Source organism: Pholis gunnellus (assembly GCF_910591455.1).
Source record: "Pholis gunnellus genome assembly, chromosome: 14".
Taxonomy (NCBI): Eukaryota; Metazoa; Chordata; class Actinopteri; order Perciformes; family Pholidae; genus Pholis; species Pholis gunnellus.
In genome coordinates this window covers 12,398,322-12,422,370 of record NC_136541.1, presented here as the reverse complement: position 1 = coordinate 12,422,370, position 24,049 = coordinate 12,398,322, and the positions used below count along the sequence as shown (strand labels likewise).

General features: G+C 43.2%; 1 protein-coding gene across 1 annotated transcript; it reads right to left on the bottom strand.

Annotated features, from left to right (window-relative positions):
• Positions 1–866: 866 nt before the first annotated feature.
• Positions 867–23,852, bottom strand: gng12a (guanine nucleotide binding protein (G protein), gamma 12a). The gene is made up of 3 exons (XM_079172631.1): positions 23,514–23,852; positions 3,190–3,298; positions 867–2,984 (listed from the first exon to the last, which is right to left on the bottom strand). Exons 2-3 carry the CDS (start codon positions 3,280–3,282, stop codon positions 2,859–2,861), a joined length of 219 nt encoding a protein of 72 aa, XP_079028757.1. The 5' UTR covers positions 3,283–3,298; positions 23,514–23,852; the 3' UTR covers positions 867–2,858.
• Positions 23,853–24,049: the final 197 nt, after the last annotated feature.

Sequence of the window (24,049 nt, the reverse complement as noted above, 5' to 3'; positions counted from 1 at the left end):
GTGGGGGGGGGGGGGACATGCTTCAGGCCTTCAGGGGCATTCATGCTCACAGAGAATACCCAGTCTGTATCATGTTAGTGCATAAAAGGAGCTGTTTTTGTTTTTTAAACAAAGCTAGCTTGAATGCATGCATCATGATTTATTCCACTGTGTGTATCTTTGGCGTCCGGTGAAGCTGTTACGCTGTCCACACAATGCTAAAGCACGGGGCTTTTCCTGCAGTGACATTTGATCTTTAAAGGAAAACAGAACAATCTGTGAGAAAGCAACGAGAGGAAAGCAAAGTCCTGAACAATGAATAATAGGGGACAATGTCATTTCATCATTAGTCAGTTTTAAGTCTGAGAGCTGTCATGTCCAGTTCTGTATTTCTGCAGTTGTTACAATAGGTGACGATGACTTTTATTCCGGTGTGATCTTCCCATTATGCAGGAGAAAATTAAACAAGCAGTTGATCCACCAGCTGGCCAGAAACAAGGTCAGAGAGACCGAAGTGGCCGCCAACGGTGAATGAAAACAGAAGCTCGGGGTAAGCAGACAATTTTCCCAAAATAGGTACCGACTCTCCAAGAGCGGAAGTCCGGGTTTGGTAGTTTCTATATTTAGCCCTCTTGTGTTCTCTAGTTTCTGACGGCCACGGTGAGAGGCCGGAGGTCTCTCCTATCCCGAGTGAGGTATAAATAAACGACTAATGAGAGGAAATGGCCCCAGATAAACTGTGGGCAGATCTCTCTGAAGGCTCCATCTGAACAGTCAAAAGACCAAAATCAGGTTTCTACATCAAACACTGTAAATCTGTGGATGCAGACTCTATAGTAAGACAGCAGTGGTCATCATGAGTTCAAATCTTCTGACTGTGCAGCACAACACATATTTATTGAGATATTAGTACAGTTTTGTACTTTAGAAATGCTTCACTTTATTAATCTTAGTTAAGTCTTCATACAAAGGTTGGTATATTAATAAAGACATTCATCAAAACGCAGATTCTGACAGTTAAATTAAGCTATCAAAGGAACAATAAGGCTATTACAGAGTTGCTGAATGGACAGAAATCGTGACATGGCCGTAGTAATCTGAGATGTGTCCTTAAGAGGCGTACAGAATGATTTATTGCAAGTAAGAAAACTGACTGTTGTACACAATCATTTAAAATAAAACTGGATTATAACAAATGATCTTGTTGATTTGAAGACCTTAAAGTACCCTTTGGAGAGGGAAACAAAACCATAACTGCACCAGTTAAGTGAAACACAATGTACTTTTTTGTTGACAGAAACAGATGGCACAATATTGTTACAAATCACTTTCATCCCACGGATAAAAACATTCGATAGAAACTCTAATATATTTTTTTAAAGAAAGCTCTCCCACTTAGAGTATGCTTCATGATACAAGGCAAACATAAGTAAGGCTTTAGAGTGTAAGAAAGTCCTAATTCATGCTATTTATTCATACATTTACCGTAGCAGATATATTCCCCTAGTGACTCACAACATGAAGGACATGTTAGACTGACGAGTGAAGACCCCCCACAGACACAAATGTTTAGTTTAAATTTGAAAAAAAAACGTGAAAAAGTCGAGAGCAGTCTTGGGAGAGTGGTTTTCTCATCAATTTGCACCAGTACCAGAAACACTGTAAGACAACGATATGCACATTTCCTCAACTAAGACACTTGTGATGAGCTAGTATGCACGGCTCACAGTATAGTGCAACACTTGCTGACATGCTTCATGTCGTCAGTGTCCTAAAAATGTCGTACCACAGAAATATTTCAGAAGCAATGGCTACAAATAGTTTCATTGAGATGCACATCTAGATGTTCTTTTAAACGCAGCATCATTGGTTTGGCTTGGTCCACAGGGTCTTTATTACACAGTGTTGCCCTGCACACATAGTCAGCTGACACCTAAAGTGATTAAATAATTAGGATTCTGCACGGCATCAATGTGATAAAGCACTTTCATTTTGGCTGCAGTCACTCTGTATTTCACACGGACAGCTGACAAAAGCATCACAGCACCGGGGTCATATTATACCAATGGCTTCAATCTGAGCATAGATGATATTGGATTAAAAGATGTTTTTAAAGGAATTTATCTCCACATGATGGATCATTAAATCAACTAAAGACAACACTGTATCATAGTAATCATACTGTAAATACCAGACAGGACAACGATGGATTAAACAGCATGCGGATTGTCGTGGACCAGTCACAGCTGGGTTGCCAAAATACTTTTGAGAGTCTGAATTTCACACCAGATTTATTGACAATACTGTCCCCCAAATCAATGATACATCACGGTAACATTTGAGTATTGGCAATGTAAACCCCGACCACTGACTTCAGTGATCGAAACAAAATCTGTAAAATACTCGTTGGAAATCTGAAGCCACATGATAAGAGCCATTATTATCCATGTTAAAGGTAATGTGCTTTTAAAGGACTGAAAGGAAACTTTGGCTGGATGAATCTCTTCACTTAAGGCAGACCAGAGCGACAGTAACAGACACTGCCCAATGGCTGTACATACAGTAGAAAGGCCCAAATCCATCACCGAGGAGTGCCATTGCTGTTACAATATTAATAATAGAACATTCTGTACCTGATGCATTCTCAACTCATGCAGCCAAAGTCTTAGCGTTAGTGGTCAGAGCTCAAACTGAACAGTGGCACTAGTGGGGGCTCCTTTTTTCATCACGAGGATGAATTGGTTGAATTGCTGATAACAGAACAGTGGAACACATGGTAATGATACGATCACAGTCCACCCCTTACTCCTCCCAACACAAAGAATACAGCGACATTAATAAGCAACAAAAATAAACACATGAAAGCTAAGTGGCGTCTACTACAATATAGTGCAGGTTTTTTTGTCCTTGAAGGGATTGTCTGAGGTGGGAATGCCCATAAGGAGGGGGTCGTTTCTGGCATGTTCACTGCAGTAGTTCATGAGGTCTGCAGAGGCCTTGGATACCTACAGAAACAAAGACATTTGCTACATTGTTTATTCTCTTAAAAAAAAAGATCCTTATATTTTCTCAATGATGTGTTTTTTCTGCAGAAGCATGAATTATTGTGTTTCTTCAAAAAAGTGGAAACAGAGATTTAGAAGTTTAGAAAATGAAGATGCATTGAATCGGTTTATTGTTTATTTATTATTATTTATTGTTGCACTGTACCTTTATCCTCTCAATGCTCGCCTCTATTCTCAGCTGCTGCACCGTTCGCCGGGCATGGGCGATGTTATTGGAACTGTGAGCCTTCGAAGACATCCTGGGCAATACAACACTGTAACAAAGACAACAAAAGAAGCGTGATTAACACTGAAGAGAACGACGCGTTCAAGCATACGGATTATGAGTGTTAAGCAATCAGGCCTAAGAATGACGCCAAAGCTTTGATTTTTTTTTTATAGTTCCTGCACCTTGATATATTTTCAGGTCAAGTCGGAGACAGTCAATAAAAATAATTGTATACTTGTCCAATTAAAAATGCACTTCAATGCAGTCTCTACAGCCGGAAAACCAACACCAGTTTCAGATTACAAAAAGAACTTGGTTGTGATGACAGAAATGGAAAACAGTAGCATGAGCAAGAAACACGGTCTGTGCAGAGTATGATATTAATATTTATTCAGTAAATGATTTAATGTACTGCTGGTAAGTGTGTTGTAAACAATACAACTGTTGGTTTAATAAGTGTCAACGACTGCTATTAGTGTTCCTCTCCCTTTGCAGGGCTCTTCTTAAAAACACACAAAGCTGAGGCATGCCCATACATTAGCAAAATCTTTTATTTATTTATTTAAAAAACTGCAGTTCCTCAAATGGCCACTTGAGGCTGGATCCAAAAGTGAGTCAATCCCCATAGAGCCCGATGTTAAAATGTCCAACTTTGCAGAGGAAATAAACATGTTTACAGCCTGGTGCAATACCGGTTTTAGTCTCTCTGGGTTATTTCCCTATTCAACTTATTTCCCTATTCAATTGTATCAATTGAGGGCATGGCCTTTTTGAGTGACAGGTGGGTGCTGTCTCAGGTTGCTAGCTGCTAAATGTCTCCTCTGCTGCGTCATCCGGGCATGACTCAGCTCCACGGTCGATCCACATTTTTGCCCATCTTTAGAGTTATGCTGTGTCGTCACGATGGAGCCACACGCTTTGAGTTTCACACCAGTTTTTAAGAAACCTCTGGTTGACGTGACGGATACGTCATCCATATCTTATACAGTTGTTAAACACGAAGTTCAGATTTGTTTGGTCTTTTTTTTCTTTGGTTTTAAGAGTGCCTTCTGCAATCAGCACAGCACCCCTGCTGCCAGACAATATGAGCTCTGCTGATAGGTGCTGAACTACAATGACTGAATATCTGACATTGCAGCATATAAACAAAAAGCTACAGCAATGTAAAGATTTCAGTGTGTCAAAGTGTGTGTGACTGAGAGTGAAGCGTTGGAGCGCTGCAGTGGGTCTGGGTTGTGATTCCACTTCCTGCTAATCATTTACAGACTGAATGTGAACAAGCCCCGACACATACTGCCTTCCATGCACGAGCTCTGGCTCCAGTGTCCCCCCCCCCCTGCACTCTTACTTCCTTTTATTGCCCTTTGTCTGAGTTTCTTATAAAAACACACACGGTATTTCCGTTTTTGCAAAACACGTGCCTTCTTGTGACACAACGCACTTTTCTCAGTAGGGAACAGGAAGCTTCAAGTACAGTTTGTTAGAAATAAAAAAAATATATATTTACATTTTGCTTCATCTTTATATTGTCATTATGCCTGCTGGAATTGTAAACAATTGTAAAATCTTCAGTATTTTACTTAATTCATGTTATAAGTGTACAGTGTTTGGTATCAGACCTCGGTCGCAGTAACGGTAAATTAAAAAGGATAATAGCAGGATAAATGCAACAGGGGAGAGGAACGAGCATTCACATTTTAAACCATAACATTTGATTTTTTTATGTTCAACCCTGTCTGCACGCCGGTTACCCTGCAGGATGTAGTCCCTCCAGACAGCCTCTGATGCTATAGATCTGAGGGAGGGAGGAACAATAACAAAAAAAACAGAATAGGAAGGGAAGGAAAATCTCCACATTCTGCCTTCTGCACGAGGTGCCTGATTAAAGAGTTTTATTTCCATCTAAAGATAAGTAATCACTGCAAAGGAAACACAGCCAGAGATGACTCAAAGAGCTAAAGTGCTATTGATAACATGAAAGTGAGACATGAAAGGGGCCATGCTGTACAATGCACAGCGAACAATCCTCCATAGGAAACATTCTCAGCTTAGTCATGAAGGCGAGGCTCCACAGGTGAAGATGGCGAAGAAAATCCTTTTATCCATACATGATGAGTGAGGGCGTTTATTTCTATAGTCTGGAGGAGTCTTTAGAGGAACGGAGTTTGCTTCTCTGAAAAACACCAGGTTTTTAATGACGTGGGTGCAGTACTAGAAAATTACTGTATTGATTACTGTGCAGGAGGAGTTAAAGATGTTGCTTTTAGACACCGCGATGTGAATCCAGCAACATGTTTCACCTTTTATAACCCCCACAACATCTACAGGGGTTGTGTTTCAGATGGATTTCTGATGGCGAGTGATCATTTCAGTGAAAGGTCAGTCAGTTGTAACAATAATGAACTCAAAGACCTTCTTGGCTGACTGAAATCAGTCCAACAAATCCTTTGAGGCCGTCTGGAGAACCGGTTAGTCACCAAACTTCTTTGCACACCTCTTCAAATTGCTTTTCTGAGCAGCAATTTACTGCTGCCAGGTAAGACCTGGGGTTTCCTGGAGCTACCAAGCAAACCAGATTGCACTGTCTATAAATTGTGCAATATGCAAACACATTATGGAAACTGCTGGTCAAATAAAACAATGACTGAAGAGATAACATGAGAAATGCAAACAGTCTTCACAGGGCAGGGCTGCAGTGAATACCACACTTGGAGAACTCCTTCTTGAAAAGCATCCCTGCAAAAGCAAATAATCCATGACTTGAATTTAAAAGGCGCAAAATGCGGGATTGGGATTATTTCGATTGCCTCTCAATGGCGCTCGACATACGGCGATCCGGCTGCTCACTGCTAACGGCGCTAATAACAGCGAGTAGCAGATATATTAATGTTCAGAATGTTAAATACAGCTTCTTTAACACAGTGCCAGTGGTAATTGTGATTAATTCTTGAACATAGAGGGCAGAGCTGCAAATAAAACCAGAGCGGACCCTCATCAGAATCAGAGCTCTGCCCAGCTGAAGGCCGATTTAAAACAATGGACGCTCTTCTATGACAAACCGGGAGACTCTCAAGGAACCACTACAACCTGCAAACTTTGTTAAGACCAACTAGAGGCAGGTTGATTATAAGTTAGTGCCGTAGATAATTACAGTAATTTATCAAGAATTCTTGTTTGTTGCACTACTTTACTAATTACCTTTGTACAGAACAGATCGGCATGCTAGCAAGGCTGAAAAGTAGCTTTCTGACGCCTTCGGGTGTCTCCATCTGTCACGTGATAAAGAAACCTCCACAGTTGAAATTTAAGACGAAATTAAAGACAGAATTTATAGTCTACTGGCGCCAAATGACTGTATCAGTTCAACCAGCATGTGGAGTAGAAGGAGGAGGCGGCTAAATCGGGAAGAGGCACTTAAAATCCCACCGGCACTCAGAAGTGATTCTTGCAGGCGAAACCATCCCCACTGAGTCACCTCAGTCAAAGAGTGCAGCCCCTGTGATGTGATGCCAGCTCCTACCAGCAGCACGGGTCTGACTGAAACTCTATGGGAGGGCACTGTAGTGTGAGTGCGTGAGTGTGTGGCATTACACACCATCATGCACATATAGGAGCATTGCACAAAAAACGTTACCTCCAAGGATCAGAAACGAGACCACCCCTTCCACAGCCCACCCTATCACAACACACACAGACACACACACACACACACACAGCAGCCAGGACCACCTACTGCACAGACCCCCCCCCCCCCCCCCCCCCCCCTTCGCTCTACCTTGCACACACAAATCCACTCGCACACATGTGATTCATTAGCACAGCGTTCAAAGTGCTAAGAACAGGGAGCCATTATGACTCGGCGGCATTAACACCAACACTCAGAGATGAAAAACTGTGTGTGTGTGTGTGTGTGTGTGTTACACTGCTACTACCCTACCGTTCAGGCTCAAAGAAAAACTCTTAAATTTGCTGCTGACTAATACAAACGGCGCCCATTAAAGGCTAAAAGAAGAGTCAGTCCTGTCAACTGTACAGTATGTGTGGTCCCTTCTGAGTATCTGAAGCTTTTGTAATAAAGTAACACCACTGGAAACAAACTGCTTTGGGCTAAGTATTGCCGGCTGCACTTAAGACTTGACATGAGGTGACGAGAGGTAGGCAAAGATTCCATTTAGTTCACCCCAAAATAACAAGTCTGTCATTTTCTGGCCCGCTCTTTTGTGGCTTGTAAGATTGTAAAAACACAGCTCGAGTTAGCAGCCATACTTCAGCTTTAAGAGGAAAATGATAGTAGACAATGTAGAGTATATTTTGCTGCCAGCTTCATTAACTTCAATTATTTGGAGAGGTCTTGGGAGGAACGTATGTAGGCTAAGGCTGGAATTATGCTGCTGTGAGGATATACTTAAAAGTCCCACACCTCGCAAAGCTCAATAACGTCTCGTGGGAACCTGCATGCGCCTGCCGGCTGCAAACTAAGACGGTGAAATATGGTGAACGGTAATACTTTCTGTACATCAGCATGTTAGCGTCGTCATCATGAGCACGTTGGCTCAAAGCACCGTCGTTGTTTCCAAGTACAGCCACACAGAGCTGCTAGCATGGCTGTAGACAATCGTTAAAAGATCTAAAACCACGTAAAACATCATGCACGAGGACGTTACTTTCCGATCTGCTAAAATCTAAAATGAAAGGTGACATTTTACTGCTAGTGACATTTATGACGATCATGTTAAAACAGCCTGGCGTCTGGTCTGACTCGGTGTACCAGCTGAGAAGTTTAGAGCAGTGAATTGAGGAAAGGCGATATTTGGAGTCTAGACACACGTCTGCTGCTTTGAACAAAAGAGAGTTCAAAGAATTGCTCCAGCCACAAGCCAGTTGATTGGTTGTTCTCCCTTGTGTACCCGCACACACAAAAACTCTGTCATCTCTCGCTTGTACACCCCCCCCCCCCCCCCCCCCCCCCCTGTACACGCTCTCTGCAAGCGTGAGTTTCCCAGTCTGCGAGCTAAAAGTAGCCTTCTCATACTCTCTGCCGCCAGTCAGCACTTTTCCAGCCGAGTGGAAAACCATCGAAAACATGACCTCACACTAGAGTCCGTTGCTGAGCAGATCAAATCAGTGCTCCCCTCCTGCTTTACTATAAACACCGGCCTGTTCTCTCCTGGTTACCGTGCTTATCAAACTCAATAATACTCAAGTCATCAGTCCTGCTGCTGAGTAAAGTGGGATTGTGTTTATGAGCCGGTGTGGGGGGGGGGGGGGAGACTGTCTGCTGAGTGTGTTGGTCTGGGAAAGAGAGAAAAGGGTGAGGCTGGGAGGAGATGCTGTGGGCACACTGTGAGAAGACCCACCAGAGGGACTTCACTACTTTCCCACCAGAAAAACAAAGGAGTGAGAAGAGTTAGAAGGACAGCGTTGTGCTGGTTTCTTTGGCAGCCTCTGTCGTGTAGTTGACACTCAAAATATCACACTGATGCTGTTTACTATGATAAACAGAACCCATAGATACACTCAAGATAGTGGCATTTCAAGTCATGTACAGGTTTAAAGTGCACAGAACAGAAACAGAAAATGAACGGCAACTAATTTGATTTGAAGTTGTTTAATCAAGCAAAAATGGCAAATATTTGCTGGCTGCAGCTGCTTTTTCTCTCCCTATAAACTGAATATCTTCCCTCCTGACTAGTTACAAAGACTAGATGACTAATCACTTCAAAAAGAATCCACATATTGATCGATAATGGAGAAAATACATTAATTGCGTCCTTCTTTTACAGTAAGGTTAGAAAAGACAATGAATCCGCCCACAGTGAAGTGCATACAGCTGAGAGAAGCGGAAAACTAGATCTTGTGATTTAAGGGGAACTATGACAGGACACGGAGTCGCAGCACCGAGAGCTGGAGGTATGGCCGCTGAGATAAGTGCAGCTGACAGGACCCCACCCAGGCCACTGGCTGCACTCTGAGTACAAAGGGAATACTGGGAAATCCAGTGTCCTCGACGCTGGGCTGCGTGACTGCTCCACTGTGATTGGCTGGAGGGTAGTCATTATTCCTGTGTAAGCAGAGGTTTCCAGGAAAAAGCTGCAGAACTGTTAGCAAAGGCTAACGGAAAAAACGTCAAACATGTGGCACTACAAATAGCACAACTGTGTGTTTTTTTTCTTTCTGTAGCACCATGAAATCGTCTCAGTAAAACTTTAAAGCCCCATACAGTAGGTTCTCCTGTCAGTTCTGTGGCTTTGCAGGATAAAAAGAAAACAATCTAGCATACTGTAACGAAGTCACATAGTGTCTAGACGGACGACTAGACTGGACTCATTTCTGCAGGGTTTCTAGATCCTAAAGTCATGCGCAATTACTTGAGGCTCATTCCTGTCCAAATAAACCATGAATGATTCCTTGTGTTAAGCACAGGCTAGATGTCTGACAAGTTATCCTGCAGCAAACACAAGTTAAACTACTACTTTTTTCTTTTATGAAGTCAATTCAATGGCACAAGAATGCATGTCAAGTTAGATGAGGTTGAGCACATCCGTGAGATAGCAAGCCAAGTGGGCAAGCCCAGCACGCTAATCAGTGTTCTTAAACACGAGGATACTCGGAACAAGATTGCGTGAACAAGACTGAGTGCACATGTTACCGAAGAGGAGCAGCATGTGTGTCAGGGACTCTGCCTGCCTGACATAATGACAGATAACTGTGATAACAGAGCAACACTGGTAGAGTGTGTAAGGATTAAGCAGGAGGGAAAATTCTCATGGTGAAAGAAAACAATCCCTATCCGGGCAACCTCTAATTAGGCTCCACTGTACACAGAGCGCAGTTCACACACTCGTCTACTTCACGAGTGTTGCCTTATTTAGACGTAGGGAGTACCGGTGCCACGGGGATTCATTGCACATTAGAAGAAAAAAACATGACTGATGTTTTTTTTTATCGTTCTCCCAAGATAATGAGTACTTTAATTTATGGATGAATACACATGGATGGTCACTTGCTTTTGCAGAGGAATACTGATTTGTGTGTGTGTGTGTGGGGGGGGATATGGCTCCTGATCTGCTTAGTGGGACACTTTAAGCTAGCACTGTCAGCCATCCTGTTAGCCTATTGTTGAGATGGCAAATGATCAGGTGTGTAATCCTAAATGTGGGGGCAGTGTGGCTTTAATGTTATGGGGAATGTAGTGTAAGTGTAGTGTAGCGAAGTGAAGGTCTAACGAACACCTGCAGCAGCTGCCCGATCGGTCCTGTGCATGTATGCAACCCTAGCGGAGAAAGAAGTGAGAAGGCTATCGGACGCAGCGATCGATTATTTCTTATTCTGCCGTCGTTTTCTGTCTGCCCTTCAATAATAAGGCATAAAATACACCAAAAAATAAACAATGCATTAAATCATAAACTAACTATCAACAGCGGAGACGGTCTTGGGATGGGATTTCAGGACGTTTTCATATCAACCGTCTAATTAATAGTACAGCGAAGACATGTGCTCAAAATACACCACACCACAAGGGACTAATTCACACTTAGAGACATTACAAGGGAGAAGAAAAAGAGAAACAGCAAGAGGCATAAAGAGGGACTGAAACTGAGAACAAAGGGAGTCGACAATTACAGGAATACTGTATGTTTCTCCTTTCCATTGATGCAACTGTCAACTGAGCTCCTTGCATTCCTTTAACAGGAAGGTCCGGGGGGTAATGAGCCTATTGTGTAAAAGTCTGAATACTTGGTGACGCTCAATACGTATTAACACACGACTGGCCTTACGCACAGCCAGCCAAGCGTCTCGGAGCCACACAAAAACAGACACAAAGGGCAGCCAGCGCCTCGGTGATATCATGCGCTACTAAAAATAGCCAACAGGTCTGTGTTGTTTCTGGCTACAGTGTAGCAGGTTTCAGCTAAAAATTACCCCAACAGTAGCTAAGTGTTTTCTTAACCGACAGCTGGGTGTCAGCCAGATTAGCAGCAAGGTCTCTGCAGTTTTCACTGAGGTGCCGATGAGACTCTAGTTCCTCAGTAACAGGACCATTATCAAGCCCAGGGCAGCCCAAAACAAACAGAGGCCTTTGGCAGATAATGTCCTGCAGACGTCACTGCAGACGCACGGAGGGTGACATGCAGGAGACACAGGCGACCTATAGGCAGGGAGGCTGCCAGGCAGCATCTCTCTCTCTGCTCTGCCCTCGGAAAACAAACAGCATTGTTGTAAAAGAACTACTGCACAAAAGAAAGCTTAGTGCAAGCTGGAGTTTGCTGGAAATGGATGCAGGGAAGGAATGAATGGTGAGGCAGAAGGCTGTAGAAAAAGACGTGTGCTTGCAACTGAGATAACAGTTTGTGTGTGTGTGTGTGTGTGTGTGTGTGTGTGTGTGTGTGTGTGTGTGTGTGTGTGTGTGTGTGTGTGTGTGTGTGTGTGTGTGTGTGTGTGTGTGTGTGTGTGTGTGTGTGCTGGAGAAGGCTAGTTGTGCAGCTGTGTGTACGTTGCATTTGGTCTCATGCCAAGAATCTGCTGACGCCGACAGGAACGCCGTAAAACTTAAAGCTATTGTGAGCGCTTTGCCTTTTCCCCTCAGTCTCTCTTGCCTCTGAAAGCTACTATTCATGACGAAGGCAGGGAGATGCAACACAATGGGTCTCCATCTCTCACCCAACACTGCCCTGCCTATATGGAACAATAAACAAATGCATTCAGTCGTTCCAGCCTCCACCCGTGAGCCGGTCCAGCTCCACGTTACTACTACAGCGATGGTGGAAAAGAGAAGGCCAAAGGTCTGGAGCAGCAGAAGCAGGAGTGGTTGAACAACAGCGTGCATGGGTGGAATAATTGATAATGGCTCAGACGTCACGCCGCTCATTAGAAAACAACGTAACGGTCGTAAAGGAGAGTTTGCTTTTCAAGTAAAGAGGAAATAGGATTAGTCAGAAGGTGACATAAATGGGGGAGAGGGTGTGAGCGCATGAATGTGAGTGTGAGTCAGAAGGTGCAATGTCCATGTCAGTGGGTTTCTTTGCATGTGTCTTATATGACATGAAGGTATACACATATTATTGTTTAAAGCAGGTACAAATGAGGTGATTAAAGATAATACTGAATGGATAATCTGTGTCTGTTGAATACGCTCAGTATGTTTAATGTTATTCCATGACAATAGAATATACAATAGAATAGATACATTCATGTAACAGTCTTACAATAGACTTGTTCTGCAAGGCTAAAGTGAGGAAGACAACATTAAGAAAAATACATTCAAATCGGTCATCTGTGAAATCAATGGCAGCTACCAACCACGTTAAACAGGACAAAGGGATTAGTGGTGGAAAAATGCAGGCTGCATGATTTCCTCTGTCAGGAGGGTGTGGGAGAGAGAGAGGGAAAGAGAGAGAGAGAGAGAGAGAGAGAGAGGGAGAGGGGGAGAGAGAGAGAGAGAGAGAGAGAGAGAGGGAAAGAGAGAGAGAGAGAGAGAGGGAGAGAGAGGCAGGGAGAGGGAGAGGGAGGCAGGGAGAGAGAGAGAGCAAACAGAGCTTCCTATATCATCAGAAAAGTTCACTTTTCCTCTCATATAGTGGGGCTGTTCATTCACTAGAATCCTGCAGGTACAGTTGAATTAGGAGGACCTCTGTTCTACTGTCAAGAGAAAAAGTATCTTGAGTCAGTGAGACAGACTCAAACCCTCTTATGGCACCAGAATGCCCTGCGGATGGATATAAAGTTCTATGTTAAGGTTCCTCACCATATTTTTGGAGCCTAGGTGTAGCCGCTGTAGCCGACGTGTGCCTCTTCAGTTACATCTAAATACATGTTAGGACTACAGCAGCTACAGAGACACCATGTGGAAACCACAAGAACTGTGATCGGTCAGTCAGCTTGTGTTTTCGGATGCCAGTGGAGACAGTCGAGAATGAAGACAACGTAAGCACGTTGAAGAAAGTCTCAGTAATCTTCTCCTTTTCAGCACCACAAGTCTGGAAAAACAGCGTCCACTGCGACCCGGAGCGTAAACAACACAGTAACTACAGGCAGTACTCAGTTACTGTGAGGAATATATTCAAAGATCAATACAGCTGGACTACGTATTAAATATTATTACAGGTTGACAGTTATTTATCACCCATGAATGAAAATAAAGCATAATTGAAATGGGAATTTGGGACACCAAAAGTCCACATTTCATGGCCCTCGTACATCCTGTTGCATGGGACATTAGTCAATGTTTTGCCACGGCCTCATTAAAACGGTGGATATTTGAGAAGCTCTGCTTATTCCACTGTGTCGCTCTGAAGGTGAAATGTATGTGTCTACAAACTGCTGACCTTTTGTCCCTGCAGGTCAGAGTTCAACAGGCAGGCTGGCACAGCGTAGGTATCGCTTTCTTTTCCCGAGTCTGAGGAGCGGTTTCCCTTACCGGTGTGTCATCTGTGCACTGAACTTAGATAAGGGGAATGACTGAGGGCTAGATAAGAGAGGTGAAAGCTGAAAACAGCTTAAAGTCGGTTTAAATAGTTTAAGAGTCATAAACTAACGTTCTATTTAGAATAACAGACAAAGATCATCTGGTTGACAACCTCTCAAATGTGAAAATGTGTTGCTTTCGTCGCTTAAAAGAAACGACTCTAAAACACCTGAGGACCACAGGAAGCGTCTGATAAGTTCAGGAGTGATTAATGATAAGGAACATGCTCTCAGTGTCTCTATCTAGAGCTCTGACTACATATAGTCCAGGACCCAAATATCCTCATTATCTCCAAGAGAATGAGGGACATTTCTGAACAAACAAGGACAGGAGTGACAGGCATGAGATTACTGCACGTGAGAACTCGAGACAAATTGCATGAGAAGTGACCCACCCATCCACCAACAACACACACACACACACACACACACACACACACACACACACACACACACACACACACACACACACACAGTCCAAAAACAGGAACAAGTTGGTGGGAAGTGCTGATTCCTCGTGTTAATCAGAAGCAAAATGAAAAAGTCACTGTGACAAATGCACATTCATGACATTATTGTAGAGTATTGACACAGGTGAAAACAGTATTATTATAGTAATGAATAACCATCTTCCAAGCGGATTAGCACTATCAGTTCATGGCGACATTGTCACAAGGCCAGGTGACTGACTTTATGATCACCTCATGACAGAGTCGGTGGCCTCGGTGAGCGCTGAGCGGGAAGAGGGACAAAGGGCCACGACCAGAGCGAGTGAGATTCAAAACAGACGAGTGGAAGCATAAAATTTTGTGTTGTGTAGTCATTCATTGGTTAATTCATATTTGCTCTTCTCCATGTTGATCCAATTAAAGGAGTTCCCCATCAATTTAGCGTCAGTCTTCCATATAGTTGGGAAACGCACAAGATATCTGTGTAGCGCATGAACAGAAGTGCTGTCAAATAATAAATTAAACAATGTCTTCACTGGACCAAAATCCCCCCAAAAGAACCCTGCAGTCCCTCAAGATGTTGCATCACAGAACATTCCCATGTGACTCCAGCACTGCCTCTGAAGATCAAAAGTACTTTTGGTTTTGTTTTTACAACATCTGCAGTTTCAGAGGCCGAGCATGCAGAGAGGGAAAGTGGAGATGGACTGAAATTCCTTGAAAGACTTGCATCATTTAGAGGCTGACAGTCTCTCAGACAGACGCATTGACTTACACATAGCAAGATTGAGTTACAAGCCCCCACCACCCCACACACACACACACACACACACACACACACACACACACACACACACACACACACACACACACACAAAGGGGGCTGAGACACAATTAATCAGAAACCACATGAATGGCTGCTCCTCCCTCCTACCACCGTGACCCTGTTCATCTAGTTTCAAAGACATGAGGCTCACTCTGTGGGTCACTCTGAGGCCACTTCCTCTGCAGCCCACCCCGAATCCCTTCAAAATAATGATGTTTGCCTCCTCCTCATCCTCCCGCCGTCTCCCTTTACTTCCTCTCCCTTCATGCTCTATCTGTATCAGCACAAGCAGGACACCTCCGAGGTCACGAGGTCCACCGCTCTCACTCATACAAGTACAAGTAGTTTTAGGTTTATTTAAAACAAAAAAAAGGGACTGTGGACGATCCTTTGGAGTTAAAATCAAGTTTGTGTCCAAGAAAAACAAAGAAAACCGATAATACCTGAAACCATACCCTACTGTGGTAAAGCCCTCAACATAAAGGGATGTGTGTACACAGAGATGTAATCATCTTTTTCCCCAAATAGAGTCAGAATGAAAAGTCTGAATTGCAGACCTTGAGACTGATTGCTCCTGGTAAGAACATTTTCTTTCACAATAAGACGTGTGTCTAGTTCTCCAATAAGCACAGAGAACATTGCCTTCTTGTTACAGTCCACAGAGGTAATTTGCACAAGGAGCCACTGTACCAGAACCCATTCCTGGACAACATGTGAGGCCTTGTTCCACCGCGCACCAGAACAAATGCGTGTAAATCCTAGTCAAACAAAGCCTCGGAGCTCCTTAAATGTGAGTCAGTTTGATAAAGTGTGAATGAGGCACCTGATTTCAGCAGACTGAGACTGTGGCCACGGAGACAGGCCGTGATTGTGCATCTCTCGGACACCTGGTTCTGCTTGTTTGAAACACAGGGACATAGTGTGGCATCGGACAGAAATTTTGGGCCCCCCCCCCCCCCCCCCCCCGACACTTGTGGATGGGAGCCCCTATGCCACAGGTGTCGAGCTTCTTTTTTCAGAGTCCCGACTAGGCCTCCGCGAGGGAGCACACATACTGGCCTTTGTTTGGGATGCCAGCAAACTTCCCCATAGACTCATAAAGGGTGCTGAAGTCATGAAAGAATCCATCAAAGTGACACTGTTTCTCCAGTCTCGCTCTCTCACACACACACACACACACACACACACACACACACACTCACACACACACACACACACACACACACACACACACACACAGAGCTGAATTTGCATGCTGATTCCACTAGAAACGGTTATAAATGAGTCAATTGTAATTGGAGTCTTTAAGATTGAAATGCATGCATCTGCTGCATGTTTAACTTTCCTCCAGTTAGTTCAGAAGCACAATCAGTTTCTATTCAGGACTTGTTGACACATTGAAGGAAAGTCATACGCATTCCTATTCTTCCTTACCTGTCTGACAGGAAGCTTTTTTTAATGCCCGCTGAACTCTCGCACTCCTCTGACAGGATGTGCCCATATTTGGGCTACAGGCCATTATGAATTGCTGCGTACTGTATGTCAGCGGAAATAAGGTGAGTAAAGGTGCGTCTTCCTGTGAGTGGGGGTTCTTCAAAGCACTTCGCCCAGTCCAAACAGAAAGTAGGATCGGCTTTACGTTACATTCCTACAAATCTGACTGTACAGGAGACTTTGAAGTAATCACAAGAGCGACGCCTCTCATGGACAATAGGCTTCATTATGCATAGACACTATATCACAAAACTAAGAGGTGATGGTAGAAAAAAGGATAAGTTTGGGAAAGTTATGGATCATTTACTAAATGTAAATAGTCTGTAAATGTAACTAAAATTACAGACATGTGCTTATAGCTTTCATTGTTTATGATCTTTCTTTTTGTTCTTCTTGGCTTTGCACGTTTTCAGAAATAATTGTTTTTGGCTTTATTAAGTATTTTGTGACTGCAGGTCGGTTACCAACAAACACCAGATCACCTCCAGAGTGAGCCTCACCTGTCGGCGCGGTGTGTGTGTGTGTGTGTGTTAATGATACTCTGCTTGTGTTGGTTACAAGAGTGTCCTTCCAGTAAATAACCCAGACAGTGACATAATATACGGGGCTGCACACACACACACACACACACACACACACACACACACACACACACCGTCTCTCTCTGCAGGAAAAGGCCTCGTTGTTCTGTCTCTCTCATGACAATTAACAGACGTTTAATAAAAACAGATCACGGTATGTTTGGACCACCTGGCACTGCCAAACTAACAGATGGTGCATGTGTTTTGCGAGTGTGAGAGTGTGTTGACTGAAAGCACGCAGAAGCACCGTGTCACATTTTTGCCTTTGTGAAAGAGAGACCACTGAAGCTTTTAGAAGCAGCCATCAACTACAGCGAGGCAGTCAGAGAGCGCCACCACGTGGCGGAAACGAGGTACTGCGGATTGGTGGCCGAGAACAATGTAATTCTATGACTGTCCCAAATATTAAGGTGCTACGCACTATTTTGCTTTTTGCGGGTCTTCAACTCAAACCTGGTACGCAGCCTGCTGTTATTCATAAAATATGTAAAATATATGCTGAATATATATTGAAAGGTTATCACACAGAGCCGCAGTGTTTCCTCTGTACTACCTTGGGGGGCTGACTTCAAATTATGTAAAGTATTTAAAAGACCCCCCCCCACACACACACACACACACACACAGCTCTCAAAGTGGAAGCCACAGCATGTCCTGATAGTCTGTGAAAGACACACTGTTCATTTGTTACAGACAGCAGCTGGGCGTTATGACACTGCCGAATATCCTCCACTCCTGTGACATTACCACCACATTGTGATATCACTGTTAGGGGGGGTTTTGTTTTTGAGGAGTTGGCTGTAAGGATTTGGTGGCAAAGAGATGCAGAAGAGAAAAACCTGTCGTTCCGTTATCCGCGGCTGTTAGTTTGAAGATGGACAGCAGGTGGACGACAGAGAGACGTGTTCCTGTAGGTGGCAGGTTGAAGATAACCGGCCTAAAGATAGACTCTTATTGTCACCGCTGCTCTATATTTAACATGTTCTCTCACCCCTCTCTCACTTTTGTCTTCCATCTGTCTACCTCCCTCATGAACAGACCCCCCCCCCCACACACACACACACACACACACACACACACACACACGCTTTGGTTTGAGCTGTTATTCTGTTTACAAACATTAATAATTAATAATTCATTAATGATTCATTAATGATTCAATCTCGGGTTTGAATTTTTGTAGTTAAGAGAAAAATACTTGTTGACATTTGCGGGAAATAGTGAAATACTATGTTATACTGTGATAAAATATCAAGCTGACGCTAATTTACCAACACATCTGCTGCAAACACTCCCAGCTCGTTTACTAACCTCGACAGTTAGAGGGACAAATCTGACCGCACGTCAGCGTCTACGAGGAACTTCAACCTTGGACACAGTTTACACTCTAAACACATCTATCTTATCTGCTTCCTCCTCTCTGTCCAATCACAGTTGAGGATGAAGAGCAGCCTGAGGCCTCCTGAACCACCTGAACTCTGTGGGTTTGTAATCTTTGAGTTGCTTTTAACGCATTATTCTGCAATGCAAAGGGTTCTTTTACATCTATTACGTTTTTATTAATATGCATGCACAGTTAAATATGTTTTGTGAAGACACATACAATCATTTCATTATTTTGTTAAATGTAATTATTTTCATGCAGTATCACAAAACACATCACTAGAATCATGCATTGTGATTGGTTGATAGTCATGGTATGATAAAGACAGCCAGGATATAATAAACAATGTGTATTGATTGTACACTGTTCAATATTGCTCAACAGCTAAGGAAAAACTACTTCAATCTTAAACAATTTCAAAGAAACTCACCTGCTATAACTACAAAAAAAGAAGACAGACTTCATCATAATCTCGTTTTGCACATTTTAGATGCACGTGCTCAACCTCCACACACTGGTTTCACTCTGTGGACTCTGATACATCCAGAAAAGATTCCTCCAAAAGCTTGTTTTACATTAGAGGGGCATCTTTTTGTTTTTTTGTGTGTGTGTTATTTGCTGGAAAGCTTCAATGTTTTACTACCGACGACAAGTCTCAATATACTGCAGGCTGTCTTGCTGTTTTACACAACTGACATAGTCTTTGTTGTTGATACATAAACACTCAATCATGACACTCAGCATGTGAATGACAGAGAAGGGAGCTGGTGTCTGGATGTTTTCTAACCGGAAACAATCGGTCAATTAATGTAATTTAAGTCATTAATCAAACAAGAACTCATTGATCATCAGTCATTGATTCCAGCTTCTAAAATGTGAGGATGTGCTGCTTCTCTTTCTCTCATGATATTGATCGATGGCCTGCTGTTTAAGACAAAAGAAGCTGTTTTAAAGATGTCAGTTTGAGAAAAAACAACAGATTTGTTAATAATGAAAAGTCATTGTTGTTGCAGCAGTTGTGTCCTTGAGAGTATTGGCTTTAAAATCATTTCACATAAGCCTTGAACCAAACTAAAGCCATGTGATGATTTCTATCCCACACAGGACATCATGAAAAGCGAGGAAGTTGCAGCAATAAAGCATTCCATGAGGATTAGGAGCGCTCCCTGGTCGGGTGGAGATGCCGGTTCTACCCTTCTGTCTGTCAACCGTCTCCTCTGCAAACACCACTGTTGCCGCTCTGCTCAAAGGACGGGGCAGCGGAGAGGAAACCTGAGAGCCGCGATGACGAATCACAATCAAAACCTCTCGACGCGGTTCCAGGGATGAGGGGACATTAGGTCTGTCACGCTACCTTTTCTCACCTATCTGAGATGGTTGCTGTGACAACACTTCCTGCTTGGCTTTGCAAACGTGTGCGTCCGAGTTTGATGTCAATCTGAGTACACGAGCATTGACGGGGCCTCGTTTCCTCAGTCAGCAGTGAAGCATCTACCCTCACCTCCGGGCTGTTATTTAATTCCAAAACAAAAGATTTAACGATATCTTGGAGAGCGTTTCTGCTTTAGAGTAGATGTGTTACTGAGTCGGCCTACTTTAAAAAGGGAGAAGATCCAGCAACACTTTCATTAAAGCAAGTAATGCTGCTGCCAAACCAACAGAAGGGTGTGACTGTGTATCCGCCATGTCACCAACCACCACTCCTCTCAGGGAAGCTGCTGCTGGGTTAGGGTGGAACTCAAGCAAACCACTGAAGGCTCAGCCTTGTGACTACCAACACACACAATGCAGAGCATGTGCACACACGCGAAAACACACACCAACTTCAACACGTCTGAACTACAGAAGAAGTTATGTTTATCATAAATAATGTGTCATGTCTAACCCAGCTAATTAAAGAGTGAATAGATCAAAGTGCTTAATCATTTTTTTTTAATCTAATACTTCCATTCCTGAATCATTAATGGCCGACAATAGTCCAATACAACCAAAGATGTTGAAGTTGTAGCTACCAACAGTTTGGTGTAATTGTCTCACGGTATATCTTCATGAAGTGCGCATACATTTTGTAATCTGGTTTACTTTATATTTGAACTTACAGTAACTTATTGCATTGAACATTTTGTTTATGAAAGCTGTTGCCCGATTGCTCGTCAGCCGAATGTTACATTGTTATATTTAGTAGAAAAATGCAATCATAATCAATCCGTATCGGCCGATAGCTCATCGACGATCAACAACCGGTGTCAGCGGCAAAAACGAGATCAGGACATCTCTAAAAGCTGTTGTATGTCTGCTGGTGTTTAGATAATACTTAACATTTGAGAACATGTGCAGGGCTGCAACTAATGATTATTGTCTGCCAACTACTTTCTTGATTGTTAAATATATGAAAAATGATCACAGAGTCTAAGGTGACGGGTTGGAAATGTCTTGTTTTGACCGACCAACAGTCCAAAATCCAAAGATGATAAAACTGCAAAAAGTAAAGAATATTCACATTTGAGAAGCTGGAACCAGAGAATATTTGGCAAATTTGCTTGAAGAATTACTAAAAAAGTTGGGGATTCAAATATTTCTGATCAACTAATTGATGAATTGACTGTTTCAGCTCTAAACATAAACGCTGCACATTGAAAACTAACTAACGGGTCAATTATTGTGACATTCATTTTAGAACTGCAACTAACATTATTTTTTTATTGTTGATGAATCTGATGGTTAGTTTTCTAAATTAATGTATTTATCTACAAAATGTCGGTAAATTGAGAAAGATGTTTATAATTTCTCAGAACACTGGGTCCCGTCTTCAAATAGCTCGTTTTATCCAACAGTCCAGACCTCGAAGACAAACAGTTTACTGTCATATATCATATAAACAAAGCGTCATATCATCTTATTTAACAAGTTCAAGCAGCAAATGTTTGGATTTAGACGTCATGAATTACTACAGCGACGAATCAAAATAGTTGTTGATCAACTAATGTGACTAATCGACTAATTACTTCAACTCAAAACAACACCCAGCAACATACATGATGTTTCAATGAGTGTGTATTTCACTGTGAGCGTCACAAACAGAGAGTAGAAACACTGTGAATGTAGTACTCTTTGATGAAGTAGAGACATGTACTTTACAACACACAGTACACTTTTATAAACATTTACTTTATAAACACGTACTTTTAGAAACATACACGTTGGTACTGCATCTGCGTACGTGTTCAAGAAACTACGTGAAGCACTCAGCCGTGTAAGGAAGTACTAAAGAAAGTGAAGCAAGCACGCACAGGCACGTACACGTCGTACACACTCCGGACTTTCAACAAACTGTGTGCAACGAAAAGGCCTGCGGGGGAATCCACAGGCCGCTCTATGAGGAAACAGATCCTGGCCGACGGGCGGCCGCTGCTTGCGTCCGCCTCCTGCAGCAAACTATTTTGTCGTCAGCAGAGCGAGTCGGGCAGCATTCTGTGTCGAGAGGAGATGCGAGCTGCCTCCAGAGCAGCCTGTCAGCCCGACGAGGTATTCCTGCATTGGTTACGGCCCGCGTGTGCCGTTTCCCCACATGATCCCAACAGATCATCCTTTGTTCAATAAATGAAACTCATACGGAGACGGAGGAAGGAGATTTAAATCCATCCTCACCACAATCTCAAACTGTACAGGGAGTCCCCTCACCCTTCTTTTTAATCTAATCCTTGCATTAAGCGAGGCATTGTTGGTACCCATCTCGACCTCCTGTTACTAATCAATTTACATGCATCACACGCCACCTTAAATCCTGCCAGCAATCCGGGCTAACCTACTCACACAGCTCCGAATGCAGAGGGAGGCTTTCATGTCAAAGGTCACATTTACCTCTACATTAAACACGCATCTCAATAAGCACGCTTTGAGGAACTGTGCTGTTCTGCCCAGTCAAATGAAACACTCTTGTGAATTTGCAGATTTTGCCAACATAGGGGGTTAGTGTTTAATTCCCAGGAATTGCACCAGACAGGCTCATGATCAGGCCCGACAGCACATGGCAGCTGTTCACGGAGGTCATCGCCTTCACTTCTAGTGAAGTAGCAGCATATTCCTTGTCTGATATCAGGTCTGGACCAAAGCAAAGCAAAGCACGCTGTTTACCTGTGACACCACCTGTGCATGTAGGTCATGACATAAACACTCGTGTTTATGTGTCAGATAGAAGTAAAGGGGCTCGCTTTAAAGAGAAATACACCGACATATTCTGTGTCCGTCATGAGGCTGTTGTTCACTCCGTCATGATAAAAACTAAAGTGTGACAGCAAAAAAAAAAAAAACTATCAGCATGAAGGCAGGGACGTGTGTGATCCTCAGCTTCCACGGTGTGTGGAGCGAACCCACTCGTGTTGATGGGCGTTGAGAGGAGGCTTTGATGGGCGGTGAATGGGGTACTAATGAGTTGGCCTTATCAATGGCCGGTCTGTATTCTGTTCTCCTAATGGCCAGGGGGGGGTGGGGGGGGGGGGACATCAACAGAGCTGTTGATGCTCCATGTAAACATCTCAGCCACTTCCCTGTGTGGGGGCCTCTCTTCAATCATCTTATAATCTAATTGCTTCATGTTGGACTTCCCTTTCAATGTTGCAAGCCATTACCTATTGCATAATAGACGAATGTGAAGAAAGAGGCTGTTTTCTTTTCTTTTTTTACATCTATAAAAGTGTTTTGTGTTCTGGAATAATCTATTGCTTTCCAAAATCAGTCATTATGTGGTAAATACAGTAGGTGGGGCCTGTTGGGAACAACCATGGCAGAAGGCCGAGACAGTACAGAGTAAACCTGTTGAACGTTCATGAAGCAACAAGTCTCACATGTAACCGTATGTGTGTCAGTGGAGGCACAGATGAGGAGATAAACACATTGTTGGGTATATACATTCGCTGTGGTGCCACATAAGTGTTGCATAAACGGATGAAGACTGTGAAAAGCTGACAGCTATGACAGTGTAGATATGTTGTTGGTAGTAGAGACCAGCTGTTTCAGGGTAAAAGATGTTAATGTGACAGTGTATCGACACATGGCAGTCTTACCTGGTAATGTACAGTCAGGTCTATCCGTGTCTCCTGTCCCTGAAGCCGAACTGTATCCGTCAACAGACTGGGAGGAGACCTTTCCCTCTGCAATACCACAACTACACTAATGTGTTACACCTTTAACACAAACAGCTGTACATGGACCTCACCGCCGACTTCAGAGCTGCCGATTCGTGACGCTTTCACTTTCCGCTGACGGTTGGTGTTGATATTTAATTTCGTTTTACTTTTTCCTTCCCAGTACGACCAGTCTGCCCCCTCTCTTTTCCCTTTTCCTCCGCTACGAGAACAGCCGAGTTTAGTCGGGAGGAGTGAGGCGGACCAACCGAAACACTGGCGGATGTTCACCAGCGTCAAGCTAGCTATCTTTAAATACTACTTCCGGGTACTATTTTCAAATAAAACACCCGTTGAGGAATTAAAACCGTGCAAGTGAAAACAAACGGAGGAGCATCTAGTTTAAATTATTAAAGAAAGTGCCAAATGATGAAGAAGTCTCCGTTATAGTGTTTTGAATTTTCAATACAATAATT

What these genes read in the sequence shown, in the direction of transcription:
- gng12a (XM_079172631.1), bottom strand. Translation starts at nt 3,282, where the DNA reads ATGTCTTCGAAGGCTCACAGTTCCAATAACATCGCCCATGCCCGGCGA. An exon ending in CGAGCATTGAGAGGATAAAG is followed by an intron (nt 2,985 to 3,189) that starts GTACAGTGCAAC and finishes TTGTTTCTGTAG; the next exon opens with GTATCCAAGGCCTCTGCAGA.